The 14,318-nt window shown below is 32.8% G+C and overlaps 2 protein-coding genes across 3 annotated transcripts in view; one reads left to right on the forward strand and one right to left on the reverse strand.

Moving 5' to 3' along the window:
* The first annotated feature begins 2,413 nt into the window (after positions 1 to 2,413).
* LOC129911372 (tetratricopeptide repeat protein 7B) lies at positions 2,414 to 5,235 on the forward strand. The gene has a single exon (XM_055989157.1). The coding sequence runs from the start codon at positions 2,602 to 2,604 to the stop codon at positions 5,104 to 5,106; it is 2,505 nt and encodes an 834-aa protein (XP_055845132.1). The 5' UTR covers positions 2,414 to 2,601; the 3' UTR covers positions 5,107 to 5,235.
* A 5,138-nt stretch (positions 5,236 to 10,373) lies between these two features.
* The window catches only part of LOC129911375 (death-associated protein kinase related), a 123,946-nt gene continuing 120,001 nt past the window's right edge, over positions 10,374 to 14,318 (reverse strand). For both annotated transcript variants that reach the window (XM_055989160.1, XM_055989159.1), the window contains 2 exons: positions 12,464 to 12,782; positions 10,374 to 12,395 (listed from right to left, as the gene is read on the reverse strand). In XM_055989160.1, coding sequence (XP_055845135.1) covers positions 11,171 to 12,395; positions 12,464 to 12,782 — 1,544 coding nt within the window. In that variant the 3' untranslated portion in view covers positions 10,374 to 11,170. The remainder of the gene's footprint in view (positions 12,396 to 12,463; positions 12,783 to 14,318) is intronic.

Consider the following 14,318-nt stretch of genomic DNA (forward strand, 5'->3'; position numbering starts at 1 on the left):
AATTTTTCCTTTTTCCACTGCATACGAAAAAATTTTTCGTATGTATTTTAGGAAAAGAAGAGAGTGGGTAGATTCTTGTGTGTCCACTGACGTAAGTTTTCCTGATCGCTATAAACGAGCATCAGGAAAAAATATTCAATTTCATAATGTTTCTTTTTTTCTGATGCATTTTCCTGATCCGTATAACCGGCGCCTTTTTTCAACTTTATACCAAAGCTCCCCTGCCCCCTTAAGCCTAGTACGCTGCTGAAGCGCAAAGAAATTTTCCATACAAAATTTCGTCAACGAAATCCTGAACGGAAAATTTCGTTTTGCTTTTCGTTTTTCAGTATGCAACTCTAGCGTTGGAGAGTTTTCACTCATTTGTCACTTACTTTTTACTGTCCTGTGCATTTTTCTTGACTCCAAGAGCAGTGTTGACGGTTTTTTCACTTTTAAGGTATAACTACAACGGCCACTTTTTGCAAAAATTCAAAAAGTGAACATTTTCAAACTCATTTTGTGACAGTTTTTCCGACCACAAAATTGAAAATAATGATGCAGAAAGCTTATTTTTTGGTCAAAAAAATAATTTTGTTAGTTTTTTCCTAAAACAAATAGCGCTAAAAAGAAATAAAAATTTTTTACTTTTGTAATTTTCCCACTTTTTCACTTTTTAGGTCATTGTAGTTAAGGCTTTAATTCATTTATGTCTTACTTTAAAAATTATTTTCTGATGATTTTTCTTGATTTTAAATTAATTTTGAATTTTTTTGTTTTGACTTTGACAGAATACTCGATGATATTTTTTCGTTAGCATTTTCTTTGTCGACTTTGGAGACTTGATCATTTTTCGTTTCGCTTCAGCTTAATTCAAAACTGTTTACAGATTTATTCTATCACGTCTAGTTTTTGATCTGCACAAACTACTATTTTCGCTATAAGTCTCAAAAACAAATTTCAATTAACTTCTTTTTGATGTCAAAAATATATATTTTTCCGTAATATATTGCGTTTTGTAAGTCTAAATCAGAAGACGCTGGAACTGGAATTAAGTTAAAAAAAAAACATTCATTAAGCCTAGTACGCTGCTGAAGCGAAACGAAATTTTTAATACAAAATTTCGTTAACGAAATTTTGAACGAAATTAAATTTTGTTTTGTTTTTGCTTTAATACTTATTTTCTGATGATTTTTCTTGAATTTTTTGATTTATACTTTTATTATTTTTACTTTGACATAATACCTGATGGTATTTTTTCGTTTACAAGTTCGCTGTTGACTTTGGAGACTTCAAAATTTTTCGTTTCACTTCAGCTGCGTACTAGGCTATAATGTTGAAAGTTCGGGTTTTTTTTGTGTAAAAACTACGAAATTCAGAAAAAATATTTTTCCTGCATAAACTAATTGGGTTTTATTTTTGGATTTCAGGAAAGCGCCTAAAAATAAATATTAGATAGTTTTTTGTTTGAATTTTTGCATTTATATGTATACAAAAATAAATAACTTAAACTTTTTTTTTTTAACTCCGTTAATTTCGAAATAAAGGCTTGGCCACACTGGAGGGTATGCGGTAGCGGTACGGGTAGCGGTGAGGGTACTTGTATGAAAAAAATTCCAAACTGACACATCAACGTTCAGGTGTGGAATTTTTTTAGTACAAATATCGTTACCGCTATACCGCATACCCTCCGGTGTGGCCAAGCCTTAAAGGCTTGGCCACACCGGAGGGTACGCGGTAGAGGTACAGGTAACGGTACGGGTATTTGTATGGAAAAAATTCCAAACTGACACATCAACGTTCGGGTGTGGAATTTTTTTAATACAAATATCGTTGCCGCTACCCGTACCGCTACCGCGTACCCTCCGGTGTGGCCAAGCCTTAAGGCTTGAAAATATTGATTTTTTTAAAAATACATATTTTATTATGGTTAAAGGCAAGTCGATCGACATTATTAATTTTAAAATTTACGATTTTGGGTTACAAGGGGTTAAGAATTTTTTCGTTTCGTTTCGCTTCAGCTGCGAAAAGGCTTGGCCACACCGGAGGGTATGCGGTAGAGGTACGGGTAGCGGTAATGATATTTGTATGAAAAAAATTCCACATCTGAACGTTGATATGTCAGTTTGGAATTTTTTTCATACAAGTACCGTTACCTCTACCCGTACCACTACTGCATACCCTCCGGTGTGGCCAAGCCTTAATAGGATTTACTCCTTATCAATTTTCTTTTTCATAACAAGAAATCCACATTTTGCTGAGCAAAATTCGTATGATATATTACAAAAATAAAAAAGTCTCCACATGCAATAATTCTTCTAAAGTCATGCATGTCTTAAATACCAAGAAAATTTGCTCATGCAAAAGCCAAGTTACATTAGTTACATATGTCATACTCTGCAGTACTGAACGCACTCATTTAATGATTAATAAAAAAAAAAAAAAACAACAAATACAACTGTCAAAATGTGAAAAAAAAGAAAAATAATCTAATTCGAGTTTGTTGTTGAAAAAAATAGAGAAAAATTATTAAAAAAACTAAATAAATTCCCAACAAAATCATCAAATTGCGAATAACTAAATATTTCCTCAACCAAAAAATAATAATAATACCGAACAACAATGACTGGTCGCCTCCGCAATACCGTCAAGGTCGAAGCCTTAATTGAAAATTGCCGTAGCGAAGGCAAATGGCAAAAAGTTATGGAATTAACTGAAGAGCTAAAAGCTGGCTCACCAGTCAATGAACATTTAGCTAATTTCCTAATTGGCGAGGCAAACTTAGAACTATATCTTGAAGAATTCAGTCCAACTGAAAATAATTTTGCCAAAGCTCGAAATGCTTTACAGGAGACAAAAAAGTACTTGACTTTGGTGACAGGTGAAAATGGTCAAAAAGCTGGTATAGCTTTAGATGCATATTTACTATTAGCTAAATTATGTTATGCATGTGGAGAGTATGAGAAGAGTTTACAAAATTTTGTTAAAGCCGAATTAAATACACTCGCTGAAAAAGAATTGACTTTAAGGAGTCTTAAGATCTTGGCTGAGTCATATGCAATTAAAGGTCTTTGTTTGGAAAATCAAATAGCCAAACCAACTTCAAAGTTTAAAAAGTCTGAGAGAGAATCAGAAATGATTAATTGCTTTGAAAGGGCTACTGACTTGGGGTTGTTATACCTCCAGGAGCAAGATGTTGCTTCTTTATCGTCTGCAGTTAATGCGACGAATGCCTCCAATGCTGGATCGGCGGCAGGTGGGGAAACTACTCGTCGAATGGGGGCGATACTCGAAATGGCATTGCAAAGGGCTCCTATAGTTCTCATTAAAACTGGAAAGCTTCAGGAAGCAATTGAACGTTATCGAGTCATGTTAAATGCCATTGAAACTCGAACTACACAGTCGTTAAGACTTACTTTATCTCGACAATTAGCTGAGGTTTTGCTTCGTGGGGTCTCGGGGACTTTATACACTCCTCCCTTCAACACTCGAAGGTCGAGAGGAGGAAATCAAAGCAAAAACATGTGGAAACCACGAATGTATAACCATCGCATTCAGTTTTCTCCCCGTAATCAACACGAGGAGACAATTCTCCTGCTTCTAGTTGCAGAAGCATTGGCTGTCCGGGATACTGTACTCTCTCAGAGTCCTGAATTCCGGGCAGCACGTTCCCATGCAATGGGAAATGCCACTGCTGTCTACGACCTTTTAACCTTGGCCGCAGTTCGATGGGGTTTGGTTTATCTCCTCAATGAATCATTTGAGAAAGCCCTTAAATTCTCATTTGCTGAGCCACATGTTTGGCGGCAATATGGTTTGAGTTTAATGTCAGCCGGGAAGCATTTACATGCTCTGCGAGTCTTACAAGAATCGTCGAAAATCTCCCCAACTGATCCATTTTCTTGTTTAATGAATGCCCGGCTTTGTTACGAGTCTCTTGGATTATTCCACGAAGGTTTAGAATTCTCCAAACAGGCTTTAAAAAATGAACAAAAAAATTATAAAAATACTAGAGCTCAATTGTATGTTGGAATTGGTTATCAACAATTGGCTATAATATCGAATATGAAATCGGAACGAGATAAATATGAGAAATTGGCGCTGGAAGCTTTAGAAAAAGCTGTACAAAATGATAATAATGATCATTTGGCAGAGTATTATCTAGCTTTACAATATGCATTGATTAATAATATCTCAGAAGCATTGATTCATGCAAAGTGTGCGCTGTCTTTGCGGACTGAGCATGCACCTAGTTTGCATTTGTTTGCACTTTTATTGACGGCAAGTAAGCGTGCTAGAGAGGCACTGGAGGTTGTTGAAAATGCTCTTAATGAATTTCCAGATAATTTGAATTTGCTTCATGTGAAAGCTCATTTACAATTGCATCTACAAGATGCTCAAACTTCGTTGGTAACTGTTCATAAAATGTTGAATATTTGGAGAGATATATATGAGACACAGATTGTTGGTGGGGATAATAATGAAATGGAGAAGCAATCGGATACGAGGAGTGTTGTTCATGTTCATATTTCTCAAATGTCTGATAAAGATTCAAATTCTATTTATGCCACATCATTGATACCAGTAAATAGAGTTGAACAAGCATTAAGTGAAGCTGCAAGTTCATTGAGTTCATTTAGTCCACGAATGAGTAATCATCGTTCATGGGTAATTCAACTTCGAATGTGGCTTTTATTAGCCGATGTTTATTTGTCAATTGAACAACCAAATGAGGCACTCCACTGTGTCCAGGAAGCAGCCCAACTAAATCCACAATACCATCAGATTATGTTTATGCGTGGACAGATTTGCATTTATCTCCAACAATGGGGTGATGCTAAACAATGTTTGATAAATGCAGTAGCAGCAAATCCAAATCATACTGATGCATTGCGGGTTCTTGGAGAGATTCATCATGTTTTGGGAGAACCACGGCTAGCTGAGAAAGTTTTGAAAGATGCAACAAAACTTGATCCAAATTGTCCAAAAATATGGTATAGTTTGGGTAAAGTAATGGATTCATTGGGTGATTTTGCAGTTTCAGCGGATTGTATAGCTGCAGCATTGCAATTGGAACCATCGTGTCCTGTTCTTCCATTTACCTCAATGACATTGGCTTTTGATTAAAAAAAAAGCTTAGCAATATTATTATTATTATTATGTAATAGAATGTATAGATATCATTCCGTAATTGTTAAAAAAAAAATGTAAAAGTATTTATTTATTTTGTGAGATTAGTCTTGTTTGATCTTTGTAATCATTTTTATTTGTTTGTTTTTTTGGTTCTTAATAATAAAAAGAAAAACTGTTGTCCATTAAAGTTGCTTTATAAATAAATTTGGTTTTATTTCTTAAAGCTTATGATTTTTCTTCTGGAAATTCAACAGAGCTTATAAATATTTATTGAAGCATTTTCATATAGAAGATAGAAGTGCTGTCCTGTGGATAATCAACTAATGACTGTCGGTGGATACTTTGAATCCATGAGCTGAGTTACCTTCTCTAATACTTTAAAAATAATGTACAAATTATATCTGACCCCAATGGAAGGGATATTTATTTATGGTTTTCCAACCTTTATTAGATGGGAGGCAGAAAAATAAACAAATCTATGAACAAGGTAACTAAAAGGTTTTGAAGATTGAAGCTTAAACTCAAATTTAGCCTGATTCTAAATGAAAACTCCAAAACGAATATGTTTGGAAAAGGGCTCCCAATCGAAAAGCTTAAGAAAATTGTGCTCTCTCTTCGCTTTCTTATCGTTCATTTTTCGATTGGGAGTCCTTCTCCCTAACACATTATTTTCCCGAGAGTTTTCATTCTGAATTAGAACTGATTGTGATATAGCACATAGAGAATTTACTATCCAGATTCCAGACCAGACATATAATTTAGAGAGGCTTTTGTCTCAACCAATAGATCCAAATGCGGACTTTTGATTTTGAAAAATTGGTATTTATAGTAAAATTGCAAGTTATTAAAAATTTATCAAAAATTTATCAATGGGGACGTTAAAATTAAGGACATGATTTTAGCCAACTTTAATTTCTGAACGGAAATTTAAGTAAACTAACATCTTGATAAAAAACACTTCCTTGATTTACCTTTTTGTGGTGAAGTTGAAGAAGAGAATTCCAGTAATTACCTCAAATTTGCAGTTGATTTAGACAATGGGTTGGGTACCAATAGGTTATCTAGGTAATATTGGCTCTCAGTCCAGTAAATATAAAATGTTACGCTTACTCATCAATAGTGCCTACTTTGAATTTTCTCATATTTTGTCCTCCTTCGGAAAAGGTATATGCCTAAGCTACGGACTCAAGTACTTATATTTTAGGTTGCTGATGTAGTTTATGTAGACGATGTAGTAAGCTCTAAAATGGTGTGCCTACGAAATTAAATTCATGTACATAGTATTAATATATGAATCAAGGAAAACACTACAAAAGCGCTGAAAATGTAGTCTGCAGGTTATATAGCCCGTAACTGATATTTCTTGAACTTGAGCTACAAGGGGCAACTGCATCATCGTTATAAAGAACTAAATAAATATTCCTTCTACCTAGTGTCGTGAAATTTGCATTTAAAAGACCTTAGTTAAAAATTGTCATTAAAAAAAAACTTCCAAGCCAAGTAGGTACCTTGATGACCAAAAGAATCAAAGAAAACTCATTTTAGATTTTTGAAATTAAATTTCTGTTCGTTTTATTTATGTTTTTTTTGTTTGAGAATTTAAAGTTATGATATAACTTATATTAAATTTAATATACATATGTAGATAAATTTATACATAAAAATATTAAATTTGTTTAAATCTTTCTATAGCATTATTATATTTTAATTTAAATAATAAGAAAAATCTAACTCATATCGAATCTTTTCCATTCTTTAACAATATTACAAGAGTGTGTAGTTAATGTAAAACAAATTAGTTTTTGTTTCTTTTTTTTATTTTTAAAGTTAGGTAAATGAAAATTTGTTTTTTTTTTTTTTCTGTCATAAAACTGGGAAAGTTAATGATATAAAATATGACTTTCTTATGTGTTTGCATTTGTCGACATAACAATCTTGCACATTAAAAAAAAAAAACGCTGTTTTTGAAATTGGAAATCAATAACCCCCTTCATCGAATCGTTTCTAATTGAATTATATACGATATAAATTTTAAAATCATTTCAGATTTGTAGCTAGATTGTATGTACTGAATAGAGGGTTTTCGTATTAATGTAATAAGTAAATTAATTTTATAATTGACAAAAAAAAATCTAAAAATTGAATACTTAATTGTTCATAAAGTGTGGTGTGTTTGCATGTGTTAATAGATAAGAACACGAGCAAAAAATTTTGCATGCAACCAAATTTTGCAAAAGTTGAAAATTTTGACACACATGAAAATTTGGTTGAAGTTGCATGCTCAATTAAGCTCGTATTAAACCTAGCTTGGGAGTTGATGTGTTTTTGATAAATGTTGTGTTACTTTATTGAACTAGTAACATTATTTTTGTAACATTAATAATTTTGTAAAATTTGAACAAATACATTTAAAGCCAATGAACACATGAAATCATCAATTTGTTTTTCCATCATTCTGTTCCGAATCCCAATCATTATCGGAAAATAAATACATTGTTGAACTTAAACTGAGTGTTTAAATAAAATATTGTTTATTTAAAGTAAAATGTAAAACTAAAAGATAATCAATTTGTGGGTGTTTTCCAGAAATGGATCCTTTATTAGTATGTTAGTCTAGTCTCCTTTTACTTTCTGTTAATTGTACTTCTAAAAAATAGTGCAGTGACACCTGATGATGATGATGGTCTTAGTATAAGGAAGATTTGTATTTTCAGATTACAGCCTAGTACTTAGGTCGAAATAAATTTTAGCTCCCATACTAACCAAATAACTTATTAAACACTTCAAAATGATTTTTTCAAGCACTAAGGAATTACTAAGACGAAATTTAAAGCCATTAAATTTATGTCTCTGTTGATTTGGTTTTTTTTTTTCTTGGTATACAAATTTATCATTTTTGTGTTATGTTTTTTGAAGAAAAAAGTTATCAGGAGTTCAATTTATTTTTAAATCCAAACTATCTTATTTAGCTTACCTGAAACACTTGTGGTCAAAGTTAGCACTCATGCTAACCAAACCAAATAACAATATTTGGTTTCGAATTTTCAAGCACCAGTTGTGTATAAGAATTTATATTGCTCTATATCTAAAATTTCAATCAGCGAATGGTCATAAATTATTGTTTTAGATTTGGTTCACTGTGACGTATGAGTAACTTTTTTTTTATTTGAAAAATGTTCATTCGTTCTAATGACTTTTGTTTTTTTCTTTTATTTGCCAAAAAAAAACTGTATCTTGCCATTATTTTATTTTCAAATACAAAGCGCCTTTCGGCTCGCAACATTACGCATCTAAGCATTAGAAAATCGATCGTTACACTCAATGTTCTTATACCTAAAAAAAAAATGTCATTCAAAAACGTAGTTCGGCCTGAAAGAGTCCTTCAGAACCCTTAGATCACCGTTAGGATGGCCCTTGACTCAAAAAAAAAATGTTTAATTGACAGGCTGTGTGCATCTAAGACATTTACTATGTGTTACAAAATATTCTTAACCCTCACTGCCTGAGTTGCGTTAGATCATCCCCATTGCTAGACTTCTTCCTTACACTCTTATTGAAAATATTATTGTTCATATATAACTTTGTAAAAACTGTCGCTATCCTCCGCACTATAAGTTCATATCTCATATTGACGAAAATTGTTTGCCAGGGCAAGATTGTTAACATACCCTTCATTATTAAAAACAATTTGCACTTAAATGTTTTTTGAATTAATGATACTAAGACCAGTTATTTGAGCTATAAATGTTTTTCAGCCCTAAAAAAAGGTGGTTAAAATTAAATCTAGACAATTTTTTTCTTTAAATTTCTAAAACAGACGGGAACAACACTTTGCTATCGAAAGTTAGAAGTTTTTCAAAGCCAATTAGACATCATTAAGAAAGGGAATCCTTCGATTCACGTGAATCGAATACAAGAATAGGGCTGTTTGTTAGCCGGGCTTTTTAGACTTCCAAATAAAACTTGATTTTTTTTCATATTTTTCGTCGTTATTTCTCGACTTCATCAGGGGTAGTTTATTAAAGCCTACTACGCAGCTGAAGCGAAACGAGGGAACGTAAATGGTCCTTTCGCTCTGAATTTATTTGTACGGTTTTATAGGATTTTGTGTTCCTTAAAAATTATTTTTGAAAGTGATTCACGATGGAATGACTGAATCTAGATTAATTGGAAGATTCACGACAGGGTTCAATATAAAAGAATGCATCAAATGAGCTTTGAAGTGGCATTATGTTGTTTGTTTATTTGAAAGCTAATATTTTTTTTCAAATTTAGTTCAGTGTGGTAGATAAATTATTGTAGGTGTAAGTGAAAGCCGAAGCTTGAAGTATTGTTAAAAAACAAAAAGAAAAACCAAAAAGGTAAAATTTTCAACTCATGCGCTATCAGAACAGAATGATAAAAAAAAATAATTTGAATTTTTTTTTTTAAGACCCATTAACTGGGAAAGATATACAATTAGCACATTAAATTCCATTCTCATTCTATTTTTCTTTTAAATATTTAAATAATTTGTTTTTCAACAACAACACTGCCATAATTTTCTATACTCGTATTATTTTTTTTTTTCTAATCAAATTTTTCCAATTATTTTTTTTTTTTTCTTTTTTGAATTAACAACAATTCTAATTTACAATTTAATGAACCATTCTACACAATTCTAGTTTAACTTTTTACTTCATCTTTTTCATCATTGATGATGATATTCTCCTCTATTCCATCATATTTTTCTTCTTATTTAGAATAAGCAATAAAGAACAATTATTTTTTTGTTTTGTTTTATTTATTTTTTTTAATTTTTCATTTTTATTTAAGCTATAAATCAAAATAAGTTTAAATATTTTTGTTTTTGTTTTGTTTGTTTATATTATAGAATTTGTTTAACTACATAATACGACAACCGTGTTTCTTCTTCTTCTTCAATTTTTTTTTCTTTCTGTCTTCTTCTTTTCATCTTCATCCACAATAAATGTCTCTCTTCATCTTTCACCTTCATTCTATTATTTTTTTTTTTTCAAGTATTAAAGTAAAACAAGAAAACAATAATGTTTTTTTTTTCAAAAAATAATAAATAATAATTAAAAAAAAACGTGTCTTTTTTAAAAAGTTTTTTTCTTTTTCTTTAACATTATGAAACAAAATTCATCATATTTTTATTTATTTATAAAAATTAATAAAAAAAATAATAATAATAATAATAAGCAAAAAATTAAACAAAAATTTAATGAATAATATTTTTAATTTGTTTTTTTAAATTTGCGAAAATTAATGTGCGTATTTTCAGAAGAGAACACTCCTTATTTTTCTTTCTTTTTATTTTTAATATCTATTTCTTTTTGTTTATACAATGGATTTTATTTTTTTAAGGTTTTTTAGTTTTTTTTTTTATAATTTAAGTATTTTTTTTAATTATATTCCATTTTTGTTTTGGTGGAAAAAATAATATAGAAATATATTTTTATTTTAAATATATTCACCATTTTTTTAATAAATTATTTAGAAAATAAAAATTATACTTAAAGCAGCGGGTTCTTATATAAATGGCGCCCGGTACATATTTTTTTTCTTAATTTTCTCTTCTTTTTCATCTCAGCTGCCTTCGTCGTCTTCTTTTTTATACTTTTTTTTCTTTTTTATTTATTTGTCTGTTTCTCTTTTTTCTGCATCATCAATATATATATATTTTTTTTATTTAATCTGACTTGTATGCGCATTTAATAAGCGGTGCATTTTTTTATTTAGTTTTCTATTTTTTTTTCTTTTAATATATTTTCTATTCGATATGCTTACACACCTAGGTTCTTAATTACCTAACGGTTTTCATTTTTTTTTTATATTTATATATATTTTTTTATTAAATTAAATTATAAAAATAAACTATATATATTTATATACGAAAAAAAAAACAGAAAATATTTTTTTTTAATTAAAATTAAAAACGAAAAAAAAAAATAATAATAAATCTGCGCATCTAACAATTTTATAGTTAATATTACATGCAGCATAGAAATCTATGGAAGAAACTTTTGGCGTTTCTTCGGGCCCTGCTGGCCCTTAGCTAACAGATGATACCCTGATCCAGCCCGATGCTGTTCGTTGTGGTCTTATTGGCAACGGATGTGCCCGAATGCCGGCATCCGGGACCGCTGCATGTCAAGCAGAATACACAACTTGTTTTGTAGGTGCCACTGTTGCTAGTGACCAATGCTGCTGACGAAGACGGTGATGGGTTGTTCATGCTAGAGGAGCTCGTCGCCGCCGCTTCTGACGACACTGTTGTTACCACTGTTGACTGTCCGCCATTTGTACAAATGACACCGGTGGTAATGGCATCTGTCGCTGATTTCAGTTGTGTCGTTGTTGTTGTTCCATTGCTTTTACGATTACTACTGCTATTATTATGAATATGGTACTTGGAGGATGATGTACTCATATTATATTGGTGATGGTGGTTATGATGATGATGATGGCTCATATAACCATTAGATTTTCTATCACTGTTGTTGTTGTTATTGTGATGTGCTTCTTTTAAGAGTAAAGTTGGAGCTGCCAAGGGCTGTTGTTGGTTAGTGCTGTTGCTTTCCAGCTGGAACTTCTTAACCAAGGCCTTGACACTGGTGGGTGATGACTCTGAGGTCGGAGCTTTGCGGATAACTTTTGGTGTAGTTGGCGCATCTGGGAATAAACAAGGAGTCGTTGCTGAGCCATTTGTCGTGGTTAATTGCAGCTGTTGCTGATGGATGGGATTGATAGCGGCAGGTCCACTGCTACTATTCAATTTTGAGGATATGGAAGAAGAGTTGTTTGTCGTTGTGCTGCTGCTGCCGTTGCTAGTGCCGCCGCTCATCGATGTGGGCTTCCGTAAAAAAGTGTTCTCTTTGTTGGCATCGGAAGAATGACGGCGGGAGGATGGCATCAGTTCGTGATTTAGTTGCTGGAAGCCATTATGTTGTTGTTGTTGTTTAGACAATGAACAGATGATGGAACAATTGGAAGTTGTGTGACCATTTCGAATGGTTGCACCATTGTGCATCATCTTTTTAGTGCCATTGGTCATGCCATTTCGTCCCTGATTGCTGCTACTTTCACTGCTGCTGCTGCTAGTGCTATTCTCATCGTCATCTTCTTCGTCGTAATCGGAATGACCACTGCCACCGCTACCACCGCCACCATTCGATGACAGGTCATCGTGTGCTTTGGATATGTTGAGGATCTTTCTATCGACAGACATTTCGTCACGCAACCAAATGTGTTCCAGACATCCTGATGCTGTCATGCGGTCACTATAATTTTAAAAAAAGAAAAAATTGTTATTACAAGTTTCCCAGAGATAAGAGCTTTTGTAACTCACTTTGGTTTGATGCGCAATGCTCGTCTTATAAAATCAGTAGCATGCACTGATAACCCTTTAAAGAGTTTCTCTGGAAACGTTAGGGCACATTGTGATATGTTAAGGAAGGTTTCTTGTTTGGTATCACCACCAAATGGCGAGAAACCCGATAGAAGAACATAAGTTAGGACACCAACAGACCAGATGTCTGTTTGCAGGGATAATGGTTCGTATTGTAGTACTTCGGGTGCCACATAATCTGGGGTGCCAAGTATTTCACGAACATTACTGCCATTTGCTACAACACGTGATATTCCAAAGTCACATAGTTTTAAGCCATCTGCAAAAGAAAAATCAAAAAACAAAATATTAATTTATTGTTAACAAACAAACAAATGATAGCGTTTCTTCGCATGTTTTTGAAATTTATAAAAAAAAATGTGTGAACCAATGTGGAATGACCAGGATATATGTACTTTTCAACAGCTAAACCTAATTTGGAAGGAGTAGCCGACTTCATAGTCGAAGAAGTTAGTGTGGCGGTGAAAAATTTCAAAAAAAGAAAAGCGATTCGTCCAGGCGTCTGGTCCAGATGAAAAACCCTCTGAGTTTTTGAAAAAGAGGAACGTTTCGGGCAAATCAACCATAATTGCTATACAGAATATTAGAATCAGAATGAAAAAACATCGTGATTCCTCGAGGGATTTGCATATTGTGCTAGTTGATTTCGAACAGGTATTCGATAGTCACCTACGTGATCTAATATGGGTTCCCCTGACGCAACGAGGGGTTGTAGAAATCTACGTGAATATGAAAGAGCCAATTAAAACATGTAAAATGAAACCAAAGAGTTCCCAATTAAAATTGGTGTGCACCAGCGAGTGTATTTACCAGTCTAGAGCCCTTTTCTCTATATCTTGACTTTCTGCTTGAATTTTACTCTTTGGTGATAATAGAGTTATCATAAATGAAAATACAATATTCTTAGAAGGAGCATTTGTTTTATGGGTGATCGTTCCGGAGGAGAGTAGACACACACCGCATTAGCGAGAAAAATACTATGCTGTCCATTTTCTGACACAGGTCCTATTCGGACCATTTACTCGAAAGGAATAGTGCTTCCCAAGTGCGAAATCTCAAATATCTTAGATCTAAGATCAACAGTGGAGCATATTGTGATGACGATATCGACTATCGCGTAGGGTGGATGAAGTGGGGAGTAAACTCTACCATCTCATCTCAGTCTCATACGAATAACGGTTTTGACATTTCCAATCGTTCTGTTGCAAGCCAAGAGGAGTGGAGGACGTGTCGGTAAGGTAGATGAGTAGAAAATACCATAAGGTATGATTGGGTAAAGAAGAGTTTGAAAAAGGCAGGTAGGAACATTAAGGCCGCTATTCTCCTAGACCTCATAATTAAAGGGTATCCTAACAAACATTTTTGGAGTTATACTTCTTTTGCGGCATTGGGATACAAAAAAATTTACTTTTTAAAAAGAAATGTCATAGGGATTAGCAAGAAGCTACATATAGTGTTCATAATTGTAATACAGTTTTGCTATGGCATCAACTTACTAAGTGAATTTCTATGAGTGAGAAGTATAACTTCAATCGCGTGTACGTTTGTACACACTCTTTTTTCAGAATCAGCGATCATAACCTAAGGTCGTTTCAATGGTCGGTTTCAGCGCAGACCATCTGAACTTAAGTTCTGAATTTTTAGATGCTTTGTTTGGTCAGACGTCATAAAAAGTTAGGTGATATTTGTTTCCAGCCAATCAGAGCCTCAAAAAATACAGTATTCAGGCTTAAGTAGCTTCTGTTGAACTCATCCAGATGCGTTAAAATTTTAGGTTAACATTTCTATAATGATT

Source organism: Episyrphus balteatus, chromosome 2, assembly GCF_945859705.1.
Source record: "Episyrphus balteatus chromosome 2, idEpiBalt1.1, whole genome shotgun sequence".
NCBI lineage: Eukaryota > Metazoa > Arthropoda > Insecta > Diptera > Syrphidae > Episyrphus > Episyrphus balteatus.